Source organism: Lepisma saccharinum, chromosome 1 (genome assembly GCF_977018435.1).
Source record: "Lepisma saccharinum chromosome 1, izLepSacc3.1, whole genome shotgun sequence".
NCBI classification, from domain to species: Eukaryota; Metazoa; Arthropoda; class Insecta; order Zygentoma; family Lepismatidae; genus Lepisma; species Lepisma saccharinum.
In genome coordinates, this window is record NC_139229.1 from 47,442,850 (window position 1) to 47,465,876 (window position 23,027).

General features: G+C 35.5%; 1 protein-coding gene across 2 annotated transcripts in view; it reads left to right on the plus strand.

Moving 5' to 3' along the window:
- Dhc98D (Dynein heavy chain at 89D) overlaps positions 1-23,027 on the plus strand; it is a 519,777-nt gene that overhangs the window by 442,284 nt on the left and 54,466 nt on the right. For both annotated transcript variants that reach the window (XM_083131330.1, XM_083131320.1), the window contains 4 exons: positions 2,258-2,353; positions 5,563-5,741; positions 6,464-6,623; positions 10,450-10,651. In XM_083131330.1, the coding sequence (XP_082987456.1) occupies positions 2,258-2,353; positions 5,563-5,741; positions 6,464-6,623; positions 10,450-10,651 (637 nt within the window). The remainder of the gene's footprint in view (positions 1-2,257; positions 2,354-5,562; positions 5,742-6,463; positions 6,624-10,449; positions 10,652-23,027) is intronic.

Below are 23,027 nucleotides of genomic sequence, written 5' to 3' on the forward strand. Positions count from 1 at the left end.
GGAACCAATATGGCGGCCGTCCTTGTGACATACTACAAAAGGTGTCCCCCTAGGCCTATTATGTATCGCTCATATCAAATTCCATGAAAATACATCACTGCAGATTTTACAAGGGGTGGTAAGGGAATTCTGATACACCCTGTATAAAAATGTACAGAAGCATGAGTTTTCCTCATTGATAAATAAAATCAAATTGTAAGAGAAAATAAAACAAATGCTTTATTCGGAAAAACACCTTCACCAGAATTTAATATTACAGAGCTGTAGATAATAAGGAAATACATTGGAATTGGAATCATGCTGACCTCTGTTGAGTTATTAATATTATGTTGAGCCTAAAGAGTTCTCACTGTAATGCAAATTTCAGATTTTTCCTCCGTCCCCCATTTGGTTGATTGATTGATTTGGTTTATTTTACTTCACTTTTGTGCCACTTTTGGCTAATTTTGCGAAGATGGGGATGAGTAATGATATGAAATTGATGAATGGGCATTCACAAACATCCATGCCTAGGCTGGGACTTGAACCCAGGACCCCTGGCATTGTAGCATAATGCACTAATCACTCTGCCATGAGGGCCAGCCATCCTCCAGTTGGAAATACAGAATGTCAAACTTTTGAATTTTTGAAAATGTTAAATTTTTTGGAGCTTATAGAAAAAAAGGGGGCCCAGGCATGTCATATATGTTAGAAGTGAAAATGTAATGGAATTCTTATGTTATAGTAGTAATTGTATTCTGTTTGTTTTAGTGTACTAGAACTTCGCCCATGAATAAAGAATTTCTAATTCTAATATATTTAACAATTTTTGAACTTACCTGGCACGGTACACTAAACATAAGAAATATGGTTAGGGCATTTAGCCCCTCTTCATGGTTACTTTGTGCCCGAAAAATGAGAAATTATGAAAAAAATTATCTGGTTTATTGTAGTATAGCATGGAAACTACTAATCTGCAAGAATGCTCATTTTTTTAAGAAAATGTTTTTTGAATCATTACAGAAGTTACAGCGATTTTTGCAAAGGTCTGAAAACACTGAATCGCCGCATGCCGCTGATTGAAAGTGGCTGCCAGATCCAAATGCAAGCCTGAAATAAAATTTCAATGTCAGTTTTGAACACTTGAAAGATGTAGAAATAAGTGATTAAAATTTTAATCATTTTAAAAATGGTGAGGCAACAAATTAATTAAAAATTGGTCAAAATAATATGGAATGGCCCATATAAGAATTCACTGGAACCTTACATGTACTTTTTCCAGGAAACTGTGTCTGAAGAACTTGTATAATGCAGGAAAAAATATATAAATCAAGGAAAATGTAAGAAATTTAGGAATATAAAATCAGAATTCTACTGTAATTTGTATGTGCTAATTTTGTAAATGCAAAATCCAGTAGTCGACCTTCATGGTGCAGTGGTTAGCACAGCGCACTAGGTGTTGGGTTCGAATCCCAGCCTGGGCATAGATGTTCTTTGTGAGCATCCCTTCATCAATTTCATATTGTCACTCATCTTCGCGATTAGTCGAAAGTGGCAGAAAAGCAAAGTAAAATGGAGCAAATCAATCAATCGAGCAAGAGAAATCCAGTCACCAGTCACATTCATTGTAGAAATGAGTATGCCATTCAGGTTGTAGCAGTATGTCGCTATTGAATATCGTATCAGGAGAAGGTCATTATGAGAAAATCTTATATTGGTATTTTAGTCCAGGCCTTCAATATTGTAACATTATTAAGTATTTTACAGTAAGACCTCATTAATCTGAACCTCGATAAGCGGGACTTCGCTTAATCCGGACAGGCAAAAAAAAAAAAAAAAAAAAAGCAGCAGAATGCGAGGTTTTATACGTGGCTAGAAGTCAACAAGAGAACTTTCCAAAGAAAAGGCAGTCAAACACTGATGAAATTCTGTTTCCCGCAGACTTTGTACTGTACTGTATAGTGTATTTAGGCCTACGCCCTTTAAATACACCATAATAAATGTGTTTTGTTGCTATAAACAGAGTTTTAATGCACTTTCTACTGTTCTTTTAGGTTATTTCAGTTAATCCGGACTTTCGTTAAACCGGTCAACTTATCCCCCCATTAGTCCAGATTAACGAGGTTTTACTGTGCTTCAGTATGCCAAGTGGTGCAGAATAATACCTTAGGCCACATGAAACAATTTAAGACAACTTTTGTAGTGTGTGTGTGATGGTGTTAATTAAAGTATACAAGTACAAAGATAAGGCTGAGTGAATATCTTGGAATATTTTCAGAATTGGCAGGATATTCTTCAGATAACAACAGACTTTCCTGAGGCTTTTGGGAGTTTTGCTGATGATATCAGAGAACACGTGGATGAGTGGAAAGACGTGAGTATAGACTAAGTACTATGTAATTGTTTTGTAAATGTCAGACTATTAAAATTAGAAATAAAATTTAGAATAGCATTTAATTCAGTGTAATATTACTCTGATGTTAGGTAGTGGTGAATAAATAATAAAAATTGGACTAAATTTTGGCTTCAAATTCTATATTTAAAACTCATGTACAGTACATTCATGTTCAAAAAATAACTAATATTTAAAATACTGATAATGTGCTGATTGCTCACAATTAAATACAAACTAAAGGTTAAAAGATTAAAAATCAGTAACTTACGTGTGTGAGCATGAGATTTAACAAACTACGTTTTGAAGGTTAACTACCTCCTTATGGTCAAAGAAACCATTGAGAAACTTACCATAGAAGAACGAGACGCAATCTGTAGTTTCGATGTTATTAATCTGTATCCGAGTGTCCCCCGGGACAAAGCCGGGGATTGCTTGTATAGATGGTTAATAGACCAAAATGTTGAAATCTTGGTCGCCTGGGAATATGTCCGGTGGTTTTTTCTCATTACGGGGTACAATTACCTCTACGTTAACGATAAAATCTTCCGACAAAAAGAAGGGTTGGCCATGGGTAACCCCATTTCCGGCCTCGTGGCCAACATCTTCATGCACTATGTCGAAAAAGCCGCCATGGAGCATGTGGGGGAAGGGGTAAAATATTATGGGAGATACGTGGATGACATCCTCATCATAGGGAATGAAACCAAACTTGATAGCATTTTCAACCAATTGGGTAAGCAAGATCCCAGAATTGGTTTTACCAGAGAAGATCTGGCCAACGGAAAGATTCACTTTCTGGACTTGTGCCTTACTAAAACCAGACAACAGATTGTAACCTGGGGTCTTTCATAAACCGTTGGCTGGCGAGCTGTACCTCCATAAGAGATCCCAACATTCGAATAGAACTAAATTAAATGTTTTTCTTAACTTTTTCATTCGCGCCGAAAGACTGTGCAATGACGGAAAAGAGAAAGAAAAAGAAGAAGAATGGATAAAGAAGGTGGGTATAAAGAATGGGTATACTATCCGGGACATGGAAAAAGTAGCTAGGAAAGCAAAAAAGATTGTTAGACAAGAAATATCGCAAAACGATAAAGATGAAGATAAAACGGAGGTAGGAAACGGTGAAAAGAACACGTATTTTGTCGGGATTCCATATTTTAAGGGTGTTTCTGAGAAAATTGAAAAATCCGTAAGGGGATACGGGATAAAATGTGGGGTGAGAGCACCTCGGAGCATTGAAAAACACTTCACGTCTTATAAGAAAGGGAGGGGAGATAGGCGCAATAACCCTGAAGAGCAAAAGGGAGTGTACAGGATAGTATGTGAATGCGGAAAGGAATATGTGGGACAGACCGGGAGCAGTATGCAAATTAGGTGGGGCGAGCATGATAAAGATGTAAAGGAGGGTATACCCAAGACAGGATTATCTGAACACATATTAGTTAACCGGCATAAGATCGCCAAAAGAGAAGTCATTAGGAAGATTAACAATAAATTGGACAGGAATGTGTATGAGGCAGCCTATATATGTGCGGATAATAGGAATAAACTCAATAGGGATGATGGGAATTTGGAAGACGACTGGATAAACTTTTTTAAAAAATGGGATAAAGCTGCCGGGAGTAGAGACGAGATGGGCTTCCATGTCACCCCTGAGGTTAGGAAAGCCGCCGAGGTGGAAGTTGAATTCACCTTGGATTGGTGACTCACAAGCCCCAGTTGAGGAAAGACTTGGGGGGAGGAGTTTTCCTTCTCCAGGTATGAGCTAACACCGTTCATTCGCCTACCCCGAGCACAGATCGGCAGTTCGCCGTCATCAGCTTTGAACGTTCTTTTGTTTTTATAGAGTATTGCGCGGTTTTAGTATGTGTATTTTACATTCTTTTTTAGAAAGTGTCCTTCCTATACCTTTTTAACCTAAATCCTCAACCATCACTTTCTCGACGAGGCACCATGTCAGGTGTCTGAAAACATCGTTTCAACCTGAAGAAGGAGGTAGTTAACCTTCGAAACGTACTTTGATAAATCTCATGCTCACACATGTAAGTTACTGATTTTTAATCTTTTAACCTTTAGTTTGTAGTTAAGTAATATTTGCTCTCTATTTTTTGTGAATTTTTTAAATCTTCCCGTTTGACTGCCTCACCCTGTATATGCATACAAACATACATATGATTGATATGTAATGGTTATAGTTAAAATACATGTTCAATATGCACAACATTTGCTTGAATGGATGCCTCAATTTTACACTCCCAGCTGTGTAAGATGTCTGCTATGTGGTGTGGGTAATATCATGTATGTATACAGACTTTTGCTTCACTCTGTATTATAAACTACTTGGAATTCCTACAAGTTCCAAGTATCAGTGGGAATCGGAGATACAGAAGTGGTATTGGTAACAGTGAGAACCAGAGGGATGTAACTCCAATTTATCAAATTTACAGGAGAGAGGAAATAGTGTCACGTGACTCAACCTTACTGCTAAGTATTAGAAGTGGGGATATGTCAGTTGCCTCCAAATAGAGCTCTTCAGGAAGGATATGTTAAACAAAACTGAAAATCACAATTAGCTTTTTGAGAAGAGCTGTTTTTTTGCACTGTCTGTGAGGCAATTTTTAGTGTATTCTCACATTTTTAATGTGCTGTGTTTGTTGTGTGCAGGCCTGTTTACAACCTTGCACTTTTAATTTTTCCCAAGGGGCTTCTTGCACCCCTTTTTTAACTCTCAGGCAGGAATTTTCCCATATATACTGAAGAGTGCAAAATGGCCGTACGTGCCGACACACCCAAAAATTGTAAATCAATCAATCACATTTTTGGAGTTCTGGATCTCATACGATGAGTTGTGGAGTGGTTAGCACATCATACTACGATGCCAGGTGTCCTGGGTTCGAATCCTGACCTGGGCATGGATGTTTGTGAGTGTCCATTCATTAATTTCACCATATCATCACTCATCCCCATCTTCGCAAATTAGCCAAAAGTAGCACAAAAAGCTAAGTAAAATAAAGCAAGTGAATAAACAATAAATAAATATGATCAGTTGTAAGTGGTATCGACTCAGCCCTAATATTAATTGCTCCCAATATTCTTAAATGCGAAAATCTGTAGTAAAAAGATATTCATGTTATTAGAAACTTGACAAGTGTGTTCATTTTATGAATCATGATTCTGGATTCCAGTGGTTTGATCTAGATGCACCAGAGGAGGCTGAGTTTCCCCAAGGCTACGCACGAAAAGTTACAGAATTCCAGAAGTTGATGTTACTTCGCTGCTTCAGGGTGGATCGAGTCTACTGTGCTATTAGCAATTATGTGATAGCTGCAATGGGAGAAAGGTTCATCACTCCCCCAGTCATTAAGTGAGTATTTCAGTTGCAGTGTAATCAATCAATCAAAAATAATTATTTGTACATGGCTGCACTACTTCATCATTGACAACGAGATCACTTGATTTGCCACCAGCTGTGTGATTCCTTTAAGATTTGTAATGTCAAGGTATCAACTGTGTATTTGCAAGCCACTGAGTAATTCCATCCTTTTCATTCTCAAAAATTACTTAAAATTTCTCATAGATGGAAACACTCAGAATGCCTAAGGATGTACCATATAGACCATTAAAAGTTAATACTTCTTGCATGCACTAAACCAGTTGTAAAAATATATTTATTTGCATATTGTCTTCATTGAAAGTATAGAAATTTAATACAACTGATCATTACAACTAATTTGATATAAAAGTATTCTTTACAAAATTATTTCTCCTGTATATCTCTTTCCAGTAAATTGAAAGTCTGGTAAGAAGAATGAAATTTAATTTTTAATAATAGTAACGATAACAATAGTTTCAAAAATTTTACAGTATTTGCACAATAACACTCAAACAAGCCAAAAGAATAGTGAGTTTAATTTTCATCTTGTGTGTACTACACAGATACTTCAGTGCTATATTGATTTAATAGATATTGTGTGTGAAAAAGTCATGCTAAGGTTATTAATTATTGTCTATGTACAATTATTTTCTTCAGTATAATTCCTACAGAAACATTTCAAAAGCATTGTAACGTTTAATTTTTATTTCTAGTTTTGAAGTTATTTATGATCAAGCAAGTCCTACTATTCCTGTTGTATTTATATTGAGCCCAGGATCTGATCCTACAAATGATCTGATGAAACTTGCAGACAGATATGATTGTGGAGGCCTTAAATTCAAGTACCTGTCTCTCGGTCAAGGGCAAGAAAAGGTAATATGAGTAAATAAGTAGTGAAGAGTGAAAATATGTTGGGTGGTATAAGACTATAGACATAGATATGAGAAAATAGAAACATAAAGAGACCATATTCTTTCTTAGGAATAAAAATCAATCTTTCATTGTGTCAAGTACCCAGCGCATTCAAGATTTCAAATTCCTTGCTCAGTCTGGTTATAGATGGAGTTAGGGCTGCCAGATTTCTAAAATAAAAAAAATGGGACATACAGATTGTATAGACATTTATATAGTTAAATTTATTTTTTATAACTTTTTAAACATTACAAAATCAATTGCTGTTTAAGGGCAGTGGCGGTGATTAGGGGGTGCAGTTGCCCCCACCCCACTTTTCAACACTTATGCCCCTGCACTATGCTAAACCCTATCTACAAAGGGAAATATACTGTCTTTCCCCCCCCCCTCGTTTTGAAACCCAATCACCGCCACTGGGTAAGGGTATTGCCATTGGAATAAATATCAGTTCAATGTTGTATTGGCTCAGCCCTAAATACGTGAGAGAGAAGTTGATTCACGAAATGACCCCAAGTTAATTGTAGGAACACTAAAATTGGAGAGATAAATAACTCATTTCATTCCTAAACCTATGTGATATGAAGCAGTTTTTCCTAGGCAACGATTTATTGATTGAATTGTAAATCGTGGGTTCATCAGCACTTAGGCTTTTTGCACCCGTCACATTGTACGAGGGTCAGCCGCTTACCATAACTAAAATAAAAACGTCTCTGAGGACTAAAATATTCTTACATAGGTTAAAAGCTGAGGCTGTAAATGGGCACACAGCACATATATGGACAAAACACAGAACAGTACACACACACACACAGCCCTACAGAGGATTATACTGGCCGCAGCCTTGTTTCCCTGCAAAAGCGGACCTCCTCAATGGCCTAGGGGTAACATCACCTTGCAATCAAGGGGTCCCGGTTAGGATACCCTGTGGAGGCACATAGTGGTTCGGATCTGAATTTAAACTGTTGGTCCAATCCTGATTAGCCTTCTGCGCATAAAGATGGACTTACAACTCAAATCAAACTAAACCAAAAGCCTTCAAAAAGCAGTTACCAGAGTGTTTTGACATTTGGGTGTCTTACGCCCTCCTAGGCAAGGAAGTATCAATTTACAGATAGCACAGACAGCTTACTGGAAGCATGAAGCAAGCTTGCCATGGCAAGCTAAGTAGCTTGCAGCAAGCTTGCTACTTCAAGCTGTTAGCTGGATGAAAGCTTGCATCCAGCAATCTAGTTACCACAAGTGGAAGTTGCAGCAAACTTAAGAAGGCAAGCATGCATCAAGCTTGCCATAACTAGCTGTAAGCTTACAGAATGCCACATTCTGACTTGCACCTTTAAGCTAATATGATTTTTCTCTTTATTGATAGCATGAATGTGGCTATAATGCACATCGTACAGAAAAATAAAAAGCAATTGGGGGATATGCAACAGTCAGCCACCAATGTTTGTTATGTGGGTTTTTTGTTGTTGTTTTTTTAAGAAATTTTCCTACTCCCTAAAATAGGCAGTACTCATGCTGGATAGTTCAATTCAATGAACTAACCGATCTCCTGGTAATGACCAGGCTGGAAAGTTCATATGAACTAACCGATTCCTGAGTAAGTGTGTCAGTTTTTCTTTGCCACACATAGCTCCTTGTTTATCTAGTCATGAATCAAAATTGTTGGTGATGGGAGATGCACTTTTATTCACTGCACTTAATTTTCTTCTCACCATTGTGGCTTAACGTTCACACATCTTTCAAAGAGTGTTAAAACACAATTTATCACTATATTTACAATCAAACATATCATTATTTGTGTTACAAAAACTTAAGTTTCCTTTACACATTTTTGGCACATTTTTTACACATCTAGCAGCAGCTACAGGAAACATAAACGTTCATATTTCACTTTATTACACTGTATTTTGGTTTTATTTCATTTTGTCACTATTGTTTATGTTTAATTAGTATATCTATTCTTATATTAATGGGTGTGTCTATTGTTAATATTTCGAAAAAAATGTATCCACCCACGCTAAGTACCACATACTTCAAACTTGCGTCCAGCTTGCCATATCAAGCTTGTTCTGACAAGCTACAAGGAAGCTATCGTAAGCTTGCCGCAAACTTGTGTGCTATCTGTCTAAGAAAATTGTTGTAACTTCCATTATCTGAGCTATTATTGATAATACTTTGCTTTAGAATCATGCTCTTCAGATTAAATATGGTGAATAAATATTAGGTACAGGACAGCAGAATTAGAATAGAAAAGTCTTTATTTGAGCAGGTGCATTTCAATCTTGTTAACTGGTCTTTCAACCAATTAAATTAATTTAATTAATTAAAAAGAAAATGAACAATGATAATAATATAGAGAAATATATGTGCCAAAACTAAAAGTAAAACACTTAAGCTTAGCATTTAGTACATTTATTTACATTATAATAAGTATGTTGGTACAAGACGTTTGGACAGATGAAAATTTAGCAGGTTGATAACACCCAGCCAGGAAGTTTTTTGGTTTTTGGCTTCAAGTTGACCAATGTTCAATTTTAAATTTCCTGTTTGGTGTTTAGCAGTTTGTGATTCTATCATATCCAATTCAAGTTTATTTATTTTCATGCCCTAATGAATTGTAACCATTAATAAAGAACCATTGATATTTCTGTGAAATGATGATATCAAATAACTTTTTAACACATTCATATACCATTATATTTCGTGACTGCATTTAAAGGGGTTTTATGGTCAAATCCCCTTCCCCAGAAATTCTGGCACATTGGATTAATACTAGTTCAGAAACCAAAGCAAATAAGTGTTTAAAGTTTTAGAAAAATACCACAGGGAGAGAACTTTTCCTTGCGACAATCCAGGCAGGTTTTTAAACATTCGGAATTACTGAAACATGTGCAAGACAGGTTTTATTCTTGGAAACGCAGCCCACCCACAATCCCTCTTCTTTCACATGTGACCACCATGTCAGATGTGTGTTATTGCTACAACAAAAGATCCTGTATTTCAATATAGCAGTTGTGTAGTAATGTTTAGAGGTGGTTTGTTTAATTGTTGAATTGCGTATTATTGTTTTGCTTGTTGTTCTTTGTTTTTCTTTTGTATTTTTATTTTCTTTTATTTTTTATTTCATAATTTTATGTTTATACTGTTGGTAGAAAATATATGTAAATGGTAAACTGTATCCTGACAAAGGTTAGGTGGGAGAACAGCATATGCTGAACCTCTCCTGCCGAATAAAGATGATATCGCCGCCGCCGCCACCGCCACCACCAGGTTCAAACTGAACATTTCCTTACAATTTCCCGGCCTCCCCGATGGCATAGTGGTAGCGTCGTTGCCTTGTAATCAAGCGGTCCCGGGTTCGATTCCCAGTGGAGACACATAGTGGTTTGGATGTTTAAACTGTAGGTCCAGTCCCGATTAGCCTTACTGTGCATAAAGTGGACTTAAAACACCAAATCAATCCATTTCCTTACAATTTCCACAAAATTTCCTTTCACTCTTTTGTTGAATAAGGTTTTAATCACTGTTGTCAAGAGGTCAAACCTGGGACCTTTGCCTTCAGGGAGCATTATGCTCAACCCCTTCCTCCCAAGCTGTCAGTGTAGTATATAAATTTAACTTATATTCGGTCTGATAAAACACGTGCTTGTATCGTGCATAGTGACTGTATATAAGCACAAGACTAATTGTGGGTGAACCCTGTATTATTTTGAATAGTATTATAAGATGAACATGATAATGTTAGCAGTTGTGAAAGACTCCAGCAATATTTTATTTCTACTTCAAGGCTGCATTAACACTCATTGAAACATGCATTAGTAGAGGACTGTGGCTGATGCTACAGAACTGCCATTTACTTGTTACTTTCCTACGAGAACTAGAAAAACAACTTGAGCAACTAGAGAAGCCTCATCCAGATTTTAGACTTTGGCTTACTACGGATCCCACTCCACGTTTCCCTATTGGAATTCTGCAGCGTTCATTGAAAGGTAATAGATAACATTCTCTAATTGGATCAGTAATTGATAATTTGCAATTTCTAATATTTTTTTGAGCATTTCATCTTTATAACTAAAAAATTTCATCATAGTCTGTATGCTATACAAAGTTTATGCAATTTTGAATTATAATTTGTAAATTGAATAAAAACTGATCCACCAACTGAAACTGAAAATTCTGCTTTTCAATGTAATCTCTGTGGTTTGCGATGCTCTTGCATCAGTAATTCGGAAGTTGTGGATGTCTTTTAGGAAGAATTATTATTTTACTTGCAGGCATACCCACTCTTGAACAGCCTGCATCACATTATCATTACTGCTAATCCCTTCCCCACTCCTTTAGGGAAGCCAAAGAGGTAAAAGTCAGATGTAGCAAGTTCTGGACTGTATGGAAGATGCAGGAGAGTGTTCAATTTCACATTCTTGATAGTATGAGCCATCACATGTGAACAGGTGTTATTGTGAAGGAATGGCAGTTACGTTTAAGCCTTTTTCTCTTGTTCCTGATGGCAGCCTTAAGGAGTGCTGAGCAATATTCAGCATTTATTATACGACTATCTGTGAGGAAATTCACATGCAGTATGCTTTGAGAGCTCAGAAGAAGGTGGTCATATGCTTCGCAAATGATAGTATACTTTTCACCTGTTATGGACTTCCTCAATCGCCACTTATGCAATTCATTTTTCATCCATTTTATATACTGCATTGCATCATTTATACACACTAACATCGGAAAGATATTTAGATGGTTTACAACCTTCTCTTGTCAATTTTATTATAATCTGCTTTCATAGTAACATGCTTACTTTTTTGCTACTGATTAAGTGTGGTGAATGACTTTGGATGGTCCTGCCCAGTTCCCAATAACATTTGCCATGCACCGTGACATGTTGTTGAAATACTAATAAATTATAATTCATATTTGCCCAGCCCATGTATTTCATTAATAGCTTCAACTACTACAATATTCTTTTCCTGTAGTTTACGGTTATTACAAGCATAAGAAAACAGTTTTTCGTTGTGGCGTTTCAGGAAAACACACGCTCCATTCATCAGACATTTATTTTCATTTTGACTCAAGATACAGTTATAACAATGGTTATCAATTTTTTAAACAAAAATAATCCGTTATATAATGGACGTTGTCAATGTTACATTGTTGTAATATAGCAACTTACCTGTGAAAAGAAGCAGTCTGTTTTATTTTTATTTCAGATAAAAAAAATTTGATCACATTATTTTTTATTAAAAATTATGAATCCCAAATATCATCAGGTAATTCAAAGTCATCATTGTTTTCACAAGGTCTCTTGATGTTTTTTGTTACATTAAATTTTAAAGATGGTGGCTTACTCCATTTGTGAAAAAGAAAACTCCATACTGGATCTATGTTACCATTTTCATTATTTAATTTATTCCAGTGTTCTTCTGCAATGAAGGAAGCTTCCCAGACATTCAACTCTATGTTTCCCGTCAATCTTTTTAAAACCCTTCTCTTTTTAATCAAATGCTTCTCTTCGATGATGTGAGCTGACAAACCTGTTCTTGGGTTTAGATTTATAATGTCCAAATCGTGTTCATGCCACCTTATTGCCATTTTCCTTACTGTGGCATAATCCTTTGAACATGAACAACTTATATTATATATTCCTGTGGTTTCCACATCTGGTAGAGAGCAATGCGTACATACAAGAAAATCTACTACAATATTATCTGTAATACAATAATGTTAAGTTTCAAGCTGCAATGCATAGTTCTTCCTTGGACAAGGGTTTAAAATCAACAGGCATTGGGCTCATTCCAATGGCAAAGTTACAGTTTTCACTATATCTGTGGTATAATCTGATGTTGTTCTAATGATAGACACATTTATTATTGACAAATGGGGGGATTTTTCAACAGAGATTGAACTCAGTACCTCTCTCACTAGATGCAAGAGCATAATCATTCATTTATAGTTTATGGGCCAAGTGGCCAAAATCAAGAATTCGGTATAATTTGGGAGTACTAATTTTCCTTTATACCACCGTTACATGGTTATGAATGGATGCCAAGAAACCATGATTGTCATCTCAAAGTGATTGAAATAGAAATGGCGACCAATCCAAGATGGCGGATGTTGACATTTGAAAAAATTGACTATATCTCTGAAACCAATGGCCCGATCTCAACAAACTTTTTTTAAATTAAAGCTTAACCTATTTCTATATTTAATGTTATCTTCAATTTTTTAATAGGAGCAACTGTTAAGTAGTTAATCACGGATTAGTAAAAACATTCGTATTTTTTATTATTAATTTTATATTTATCATTAATTTATTAATAATCTAGGCATCTGAGAAGAAAATGTTCCAAACAAACATTGTAGCGTAAACGCTTATCTTTAATTTGACATATTACACTTGTTGGTTTTTACCTTAGAATTCATATAAAACAAATGAATTCTGTAGTGTGTGCATTGAATTCTTCTAGTAGCATGTGTCCTTAGTCCTATTTAATTACACGTATTGTAACTTGTACCGATTATTGAATAGTATATTATTTTTATATATATATACAATCACATTTAATAATAATCATAATAATTTATATTAGTATTGTTATTATTATTATTAATAATAATATTAATAATAGTTGTTTTGTTGTTGTAGTATTAACTAGCCATTAATTTTGTTTAATTGTTACTGATGTACATGGAAGACTGTTATCGATTGATTGAAATTAAGATTTTATATGCGTCAGCATTTAGGCTATTTTCACCCATCATATTATATGAGGCCAAGCCCTTTACAATCTATAAAAAATCACCATGCGTGTCTCTAAAATCTCCTTACCCACGGTAAAAACCGAGGCTGTACTGGAGCACTCAGAACATATATTCCTATGAGCAATACACAGGAGACCATACATACAACCATTCAAAGGTAGCCTACCTGATGGCTTAGTGTAACGTCGTCACCTTGTGATCAAGGGGTCTCGAGTTTGATACCCTGTGGTTTGGATCCCACTTTAAACTGTAGGTCCAGTCCGGATTTTCCTATCTGTGCATAAAGTGTACTTAAAAATATAAGCTCAAATCAAACAACACTACAGAGGATTGTGCTGGCCGTAGGTTCAGACGCCAGAGCCTCGTTGGTCTCCAAGACTGCAGTTGCCGAGGTGAAGTACGTGGAAATGAGGTTAACATTTGGGAGTGTTCAGAAGAACGTCATAACAAAGGTGTATACTTGTTATTAGTTATTACAGCCAAAATGTCTGCTTTCAAGAAAGTAAAAATCTGTGAAAACAGAAGACGGACCAGAGAAGTTAAATTATATGTGGGGGAAATGCATTCACCAAAAGACATAGACAGTTTTGTACAGTGCTGCCGTGAGCAGAAATTTTGATTGAGAATAAAGATGCATGATTTATTGGCTGAAAACATACATACATCAAGAATTGTGTTTCGTGTGACAAACAAGCAGCATTCATGTCTCTGACAATGTACACCATACAGAGGAAACATTAAGTGAGGCTGGCACTTCCTATCGTGTCAATATAATTATTTCCAAAAAAATGTCATCTTGCTACAAAGGTCTAGTACTACAGTTATCCGGAGAAAACAAGAAAGTATTGCAATATCAGTTTCGTGTATGCAAGATTATATACTTTGAAAAAATTGTGGGCAATTGTTCTATACACAGCGCTGTATCTATTTCTGAAACTTTAGTGTAGTTACATTTCTAGCTTAGGTGATTTAAAATTGCAACTATCTAAAACGTTCCAGGCAATCTTGCTAGGAAGTATGACTATGTAATTAATTTAATATCGTGAGATGATGATGGGGTTTTTCTACACCTTTCGCATCTTCCTTTATGTGTTTAGCAGCTCCATGAATAGCCCCCCCCCCCCATACCTTAACCAAAATGTGCTCTTCTAATCAGTGCTCAAAGTTAGGGGAGATGTTTGGGAATGGTATGACAATAAAAATAATACATTGTCATAACAACATATGAAAATAGTTAGGCTAAGTCCAAAGTTCCACACTTGTGCAATATTTATATAATTTAGTCAAATGATTACTCAAAATTTATTCATATAATGCAATTAAATGTCTGAAATTATTATTTAAACTAATTTTATTAAATATGATGTTTAAAAAGCCAATTTGTATATAATGACAAAATTATCAAATTGTGCAATATGTTGAATTCATATTCATAACAGTTATTTTTGACTGACAAAATAAAAAACAAATATTTTAAATCATATGTGTTCTTTCAGACAAGAAAGATATGATACATTCAAATTTATAATTAAATTTATTGAAATTATGTACATTTGCATTGGCATCAAGGTTTATATACAAAGGTCAACTCTTTAAAATTGTTCAATGTATAATATGATGTCATACTTGGTATTTTGTATCAACATTCAAAAAATGGTAATTGTAATCATTAGATAAGTATATTGTGATATACATAGTAAAATAGCTGTAACAGAGCAAATATGTACATTTACTACACAAACATTCAAGCTGTTAAGCACTTATGGACAAAAATATAAAATAAAAAAACAATTGAAGATAACTCATACTAAAAAATCTGGCTTGAACTAGTTGCTCTAATACTAGTTGTCTGTGACTTTAGAAAAAAAGGGGATCTGAGGATGTAAGAAAGATGAGTACAGATTTAGCAATATGGAATGGTGATATATTTGTACAATAATTGTTGCTTTTAAAGCATTAAACTGGGAAATGTTATAATAACTTGGATGTTTAAGTTATATAGAAGCCTTTTATGACTCGAATGAACTTTGAATATGATATAATCTTATAAAGAATCGAACGTTGTGAAATGACACTGATGTGTATAATAGATGCCATGTTGAATTGGAAGCAGTGAATAGGTATCTGTTTTCATCTTCCTTAACGATCAGGCTTGTAAATGTTACAGTTCCTCAAATGAGTGCTTGGAGGAAGGTCGCATAGAGTGACAGTTATATGTTCTATGTTTGGAGGTGATCTGATCAGATGATGAATTTACAAAATTGAAGCTCAGAATTGTAGATACAAAGACTTGCTTTATCCTGGAAGGAGATAACAAAGATATATTTTTTTAATGTATAGCATTGATATATTATAAATGTTATTGTAAACATATGCATAATTGGATGCTATTGTAATTTATGTTGTTTCTAGTTTTTTATTATTTTTTATTTTTATCAATATAATAATTATAAAGTTATCAGTATATGTACATTTAAATTTCCTTTTCAACATAGCACCATAGCTACCTATTGTGCTGATACTGAGTTTGAATTATACTGACAAAGTCGTTATATATTTAAGATTATGAGACGTCAGGTGATTAGTTGAAAAGGTTCAAGCTTATAATAATCTTTGTATTGTTTTGCTTCTTGTTCTGGTTTCTGAGGTTAGGTGTTTTTACTTTTAAATATGTCAGATCCAAAGGGTGATTTCTGCTTGGCAGATGTTATGGCTGCTCTCAATGCTATCAAAGATGGCCAAACAGAGCTCAAAGCTAATCAGGAGGATCTCAAAGCTAATCAGGAGGATCTCAAAGCTAATCAGGAGGATCTCAAAGCTAATCAGGAAAAGACTGATACTCAATTGATAGAGCTGAAAGCTAGCCAGATAGTGCTTAAATCTGGGCTGACAACTCTTCAGCAAACTTCTGATGCTCAATTAAAAGAAATTAGAATTGATCTTGCTCAATATAAGAAGGAGTGTTTGATAAGAACAGAGAAAGTGGAATCTCATATAAAAGCATTATCCATGAAAGTGGATACTGATATTGCTGCAGTATCCTGTGTTGTGGAACAAAAGATGGAAAATTTGGGTAAGCAGGTTGGTGCTGTACAAGAAGCACATGCAGATTTGGCAGAGCGACTGCATGTTGATATGAGACACATGCAAAAGGAATGGTGTGAAACTAAACAGCATTTAGCAAATACTTTGTCCTCTCTTTCAAGTTTACCTAAACCTTCAGTGTGTGATGGTGCTTCTTCTCCACAAATTCAACCTAACCAAGAGATGAATTCTGATCAATTTCAGTACAAAGTGCTTCATAATGAAGAGGATGGTTCAGCAGGAAATATGCCAAATGAACTTATTCAAACCATGCAAGGACTTGTGACAAGTGATTGCAAATTAGTGAATAATGATCTCTCTCAGGACCAGGTTCTGCAGGAACAAATAATGGGTGTAAAGCTAGAAGTTTTAACATTGGTTAAAGAAGTGTTGTCACCCATTAGTCAGTGTCGGTTAGAATCAGCTGGCAGAAGAACTCTTACAAAGAGAAAACGTGCAAGAGTTTCTACAGTAGTGAATAATTCTGATAGTTGTGTTGATGAGGATGTAGTGCGCAAGCATGTATCTAAGGTATGTGATAAAGCCACTAATACTGAAACAGAGTCATCTGGCTCAGAAGAGAAGTTATTTGATTCTACCAATGACCGTAGAGGAACACCATCTGGTCATCGCCAAGATTATGTAAAAGGTGATTCTTGTTTGCATCATAATAAGTACATAAATAAGAGTGATGTAAATGGTCCTTCTCAAAGTGCAACTTTTGCGACTAGTACTCAATATGACAACTCTTTAGCGCACCGACAATCTTTCATAAAGCCACAAGAATTGTGCAAGTTTCCGCAGTTTGATGGAATCTCGATGGACAGTATGCCATCGGAATTTTTGGAGAAAGTTGAGGAAATGATGGATATTTACAATATCAAGGAAAAGGATTACATGCAATATATACCTAAGTTACTCAAAGACTGTGCAAAAAGTTGGTACACTCAGAATAAATCTTCCTTCAATACTTACCATGATTTTAAAAAGGCCTTTCTGTCTCACTATGAGAATTCTAGGTGGAAGAGTGTCACATTGACTAGGATACTGAATACTCAATTTTCTAGAGCTGCTCATGGTAACTTACAGAAATTTGTAAACAAGAATTATAAATTGCTCAAATCCATCCAGCCTCATGCGGAGGAAGCACACTTGATTGCACAAGTGGCTACGCTTTTGCCATTTAAGATCAGAGAGCACTTTGTGGTAAATAATGTTGAGACATTGCAAAGAGCATTGCAAGCCATAGAGAATTTTGAATCGCTTAGAGACATCCCACTTAGGATGAGCAATTCAGAATATGGTGTGAAAAATCGAAACTTTAAAGCTAAAGTAGCTCAAGTGGCTGTGGAACAAGCATCTAGTGCAGATAAAGAGAATACATACTCTCGCAAATCAAATTACGCAAGAACTAATTTTCATAGGAACTATGACAAAACAAACCTTGGAGTTAAGAGCTACAATTGCGGAACAGATAAGATTCCCACAGTAGCTAATGGTGTTGTTTCCCAAGCGGAAAACTGACGAGGACTCATGTTGGGGGAGGTAACATGGGTGCTAATAATGTATTAAAGCCTCCGAATAAGAATAGATTTGCCTATAATAGAAACACAATGGAAACAGACATTCTAACTCCTATACTTGACAATAATCAATTAGTAGGAGATAGCATGATGCTTAGACTTTCACAAAATATCTTAGGTGAACCTGTGAAGGTGGAAAAGGATGGTACACGGCACATTGGATTATGTGTTTCAGGTCAAACAATAGATCAGCTAAGACAAAGAATGGAATCTTATAATAAGTTATCAGACCAGGTAATGTTAATGATTGGCACGAATGATCTACTGAAACGGAGAAATGATGATGATATCAAACAAAGCTTTAACAGACTGATACAGGTCATGAAAAATAAGACAAGGAATATAATTGTACTTACCTTACCACCAATTCCGAAAGTTATGCATTCTAGAGGGGATCCAGAATGGGTCAGATGGCAAAGGTACAATTCTCACCTGTTATCTCTTCAAGATGAGGATAAGGTCAAAGTGCTAAATATTGCTCCTCTTTTCTTTGATGATGATGATGACAAGATAAATGAAACTCTGTATGAACAGTACATTGGTCCTCGTATACAAAATCGTCTGGATATGATTCATTGGAATCGTGCGGGCATGTGCAAGTTGTTGCAATTTTTATATAGTATGAGTGTCATCCGAAATATGCAGTTGCCTGTCAAAAGGTTGCATAATACTTTTAAGACTGAAGTGTCAGTTCATGCAACTGAGATAGGTGACAAAGAGCGCAACAAGATTGGACACTTAAATCAGGGAAGATCTCATGTTCCTGAAAATCAAAAAAACTAGTCAATTCCCTTTGCCTTGAGGCAGGTGACAGAGGGTATGCTATAAACCCTGCCATAGCAGTTGTTAATGTTGGGGATTGGGAAAAAGGCTTAGAAACTGAAGATCAAAATTACATGAAAGAAAATTACAGACCAATCAATAATGTTCCTAATGGTTCGAATACTGCAAAAATTTGGGTTAATATACTAGATCATAAACATTTGGCTCTATGTGATAGTGGAGCAGAAATTAGTTTGCTTTCCTATCAGGTATGGAAAAATATCTCTTCTACAGCCAGTAGGCCAAGATTATTGAGTACTAAAAACATTAGACTAGTGGATTTTACAGGCTCTAAAAAGAACAAAGTTTTAGGTTTAACTAGGCTTATGATTGTTATCGGTTTGCAAAGTTTGTTGGTACAATTTTTAGTGGTTCAGAATCTGCAGGTGGATATGATCTTGGGCTTAGATGTTCTATATGCATTGCAAGGTACCTTAGATTTCTCTAAGAAGGCACTTGTATGTGATAATGATAAATATGATGTACTTGCCCGTTTCATTCCATTGGAAAATACTGTAGATGTGGATCATTATTATGAATGTTCTTTTGTGTCAAGTTCTGAGGATAATAAGGTGGGTGATGAAACAATATTAAAAATTTCTGGTCAGTTGGATCAAACTGAGATGTTGTCGGTAGTTGAAAAACAGAAATTTTTAAATATATTGTATAAATATAAAAAATTGTTTTCCATTAAACCAGGTTTATGTAAAAATTATGTGCACACAATGGAACTGGATACAGACAAACCCGTGGTAGGTCGAAACTATCCTATTCCATTTGCATACCGGGATGAAGTTAGAGAACAGATCAACACCATGTTGGAATGGGATGTGATTGAATTGTCCAACTCCGAATACTTATCCCCTCTATTGGTTGTACCTAAGCCAGGTGGAGGGATAAGAATGTGTGTTGATCTAAAAGGGATAAATAAGCATGTAAAGTTGATGCAAATTCATCCCGTAAAAATAGATGAGTTATTAGTACAGTTTCAAGGTTGTAATTATTTCTCATCTATAGATTTGGGTAATGCCTTTTGGCAAATTGCTTTGGATGAACAAAGTAGAAAATATACAGCATTTTCATTCGAAGGCGTGTTGTATCAATTTAAACGTGTTGTATTTGGTTCAGTGAATGGCACCGCTGTCTTTGTAGATGCAATGAATAGAGTTTTGGCTGATTGTAAGGATTTTGTAGTGGTGTATGTGGATGATATCATTATAAGATCCAAAGACTTTGATTCTCATCTGACACATGTTGAAAGTGTATTTAATTGTCTACTGAAAGCAGGCATGACCCTTAAAATAGAGAAATGTAAATTTTGCTGCAGGGAGATAAAGTTTTTGGGTCACATCATTACCCCAGAAGGGTATCATAAAGATCCAGTTTTTGTCAAGTCTATAATAGAGTTACCGGAACCTAGCTCAATTAAACAATTGCAAAAAATATTAGGTTCCTTAAATTGGATTAGTAAATACATAAAAAATTATGCAATGTTTGCCCAACCCATGTATGAGCTTCTCAAAGCTAAACAAAAATGGTGTTGGAATAAAGAGGCATCTGAAGCATTTCAGCTTTTGAAGGAAAAAATTGCTGAACAAGTAATGCTTGCATTTCCCGATTTTGAACATAATTTCTTTGTTCAAACTGATGCTTCGATTATTGGAGTAGCGGGTTATTGTTTCCAGATCATAGAAGGAGGGTTCAAGCCTCTTGGATTTGTCAGCAGATTGTTAAAAGATTATGAGAAATCTTATACATCTACTGAAATGGAGGTGTTGGCGATCCTATATACTATAGACAAATTTGCTTCTATACTAAAAGGGAGGCATTTTGTCATTATTACAGATCATAAAGCCCTCACGTGGTTGGAAACTGCCCACACGTGGAATGCTCGCCTCACTCGCTGGTTCATCCAGTTACAGATGTATTCATTTGATGTTCAATATTGCAAAGGCAAGGAAAATGTAATCGCTGATTTGCTAAGTCGATCTTTTCCTTGGCAGTTGGACATGCATTATCATGTCAACTACTCCGAGTTGGAATTAGTGCTGCAACCTTTGTGTGACTGTAAGGAACTTGTGAATGCACAGAGAAATGATATCGAATTGGATGAGATCATTTCCTATCTCTCTGGAGATGTTGATACTGATAATTCTCGCTGTAGGAATTGGCGGAAACAGTACTGTCTCAGGGAGAACATATTATGTGTCAGGGATTTTCACAGACCAGAAAAGTTAAAGATATGCTTACCTGCCTCCTTAATTGGTAATATGCTCATCAAGTTTCATGATGAGAGTGGTCATTTCGGTGCATCTCGGACAATGGCACAAATATATAGAAATTTCCGATGGAAAAACATGTTTAAAGATATAAAACAATATGTTGCTGATTGCGATACTTGTGTCAGGTCAAAGCCCAATAAACATCCTGCAAAACATTTAGTTAAAATACACCTGACCAGTAAACCTGGAAAAGTCCTTTTTGTGGATTTGCAAGGTCCATTCGTCATGGGTTCTAAGCGGGAGAGATTTTTGTTGACAGTGTTGGATGCTGCAAGTCGGTACTTGTTGGCTTATCCTATTGTCAACAGTAATGCAAATACAGTCATCAAAAAGCTTATCAATTGTTATTTTGTCCATTTGGGTATTCCTGAAAAATTGATTGCCGATAATGGACCTCAATTCAGATCTCATCAGTTTGCAGATAAAATGAAACACTTAGGCATTATGTTAGTGTTCACTCCTCCATATCATCCGTCCTCCAATATGGTTGAGAGATATCATGCAGAGCTTAACCGCTTAATGAGAGTTTTGTGTCAGGATAGTCATACCCTATGGCCTGAAAAGGTTAATGTTGCCCTTCATTATTTAAATAATGCAATTTCATCTCAAACAGGTTATGCCCCTATAGAACTGCGATTAAATATGGAACCTAACATGAGCATATTCAATAATATCACTGAAGATGAAGTAATGTCATGGGATAATAACATTCACATGGCACATCTAAAAAGTTTTGAGGCCAGAAGTAGGAAAACAAACCAAATCAACCAAAAACAACAAGCTAAAGTTTCCATATTAGTTGGTGATTTGTTGTTTGTTAGAAACAGACATAAAGATTTAGAAAATAATCCCATTAAGAAATACTGCTTCTTGTTTGAAGGACCTTATTTGTGTGTTGAGAATCATGATGATTCAACAGTTACATTGTTAGAATGCAACACTGGTAATCCTGTGAGTCAAGTGGCCATTGAACACATCAAAGTGTGGAAGTGTTCTAATGCCAAAAGGTATAAATGGCTAGAAATTTTGCAAAACTGCAACAAGTCACATGAGGAGCTAATAAAGAGATTGTTGCAAGGATGCAAGGTAGATGACATACTTGTCAGATCTTCAAAGGAAACAGATATTTCTGTAGTGAAGATGTAAGATTAAGTAAGCGTTAAGGGTTGGTTGGTTGGGAGTTTCTTATTGACTGAGTGTCAAGGGTGGTATATAAGACCTCAGTTCTTTACTTTTTCGTTCTTTGTATATTAATTTTAGCATTATGAAATTGCTTATGCGAACATGTTGTTTATTTTGTTGTTTTGAAGGACAAAAGATACTGCTTCTTATCACAACCATACCCATGAGAGTTGGTTGGTTGAGTTCTTCTCTTAGGCTGTTGGTTAAAGGTCTTACTGTGAGTCACAATACTTTAAGCATAATTTTTCTATTGTCGGCTGTTAATGTCAAAATTTTATCACTTTTCGTGCTTCTTTCCTTGAGTTTGAAACATTAGTTCAGGTGTGAAGTATTCCTCTGTAAAGATTGCCTTAAGTTGATCTTCATGATCCGACATTGGTCCTCATTCATATTTCTTGATCCTTAGTTGTGTTGAACGGTGGAAAAAATTGATATAACATATATTCTTTGTTATTTGTATTTTGGAGTGCAAAAAATGTATAATATAATGTGATGGCATGTGCATAATAATTTTGAATGCTAAGATTTAGCTTTGGCTTAAAAAATATTTACTAGAGCACAAAGATTCCAAGAATTGAATCGTAGGCTCAAATAGGAATGAACTTGACAAAGAGCAAAGTGATTCACGTGTTGATCCAAGCTTCAGT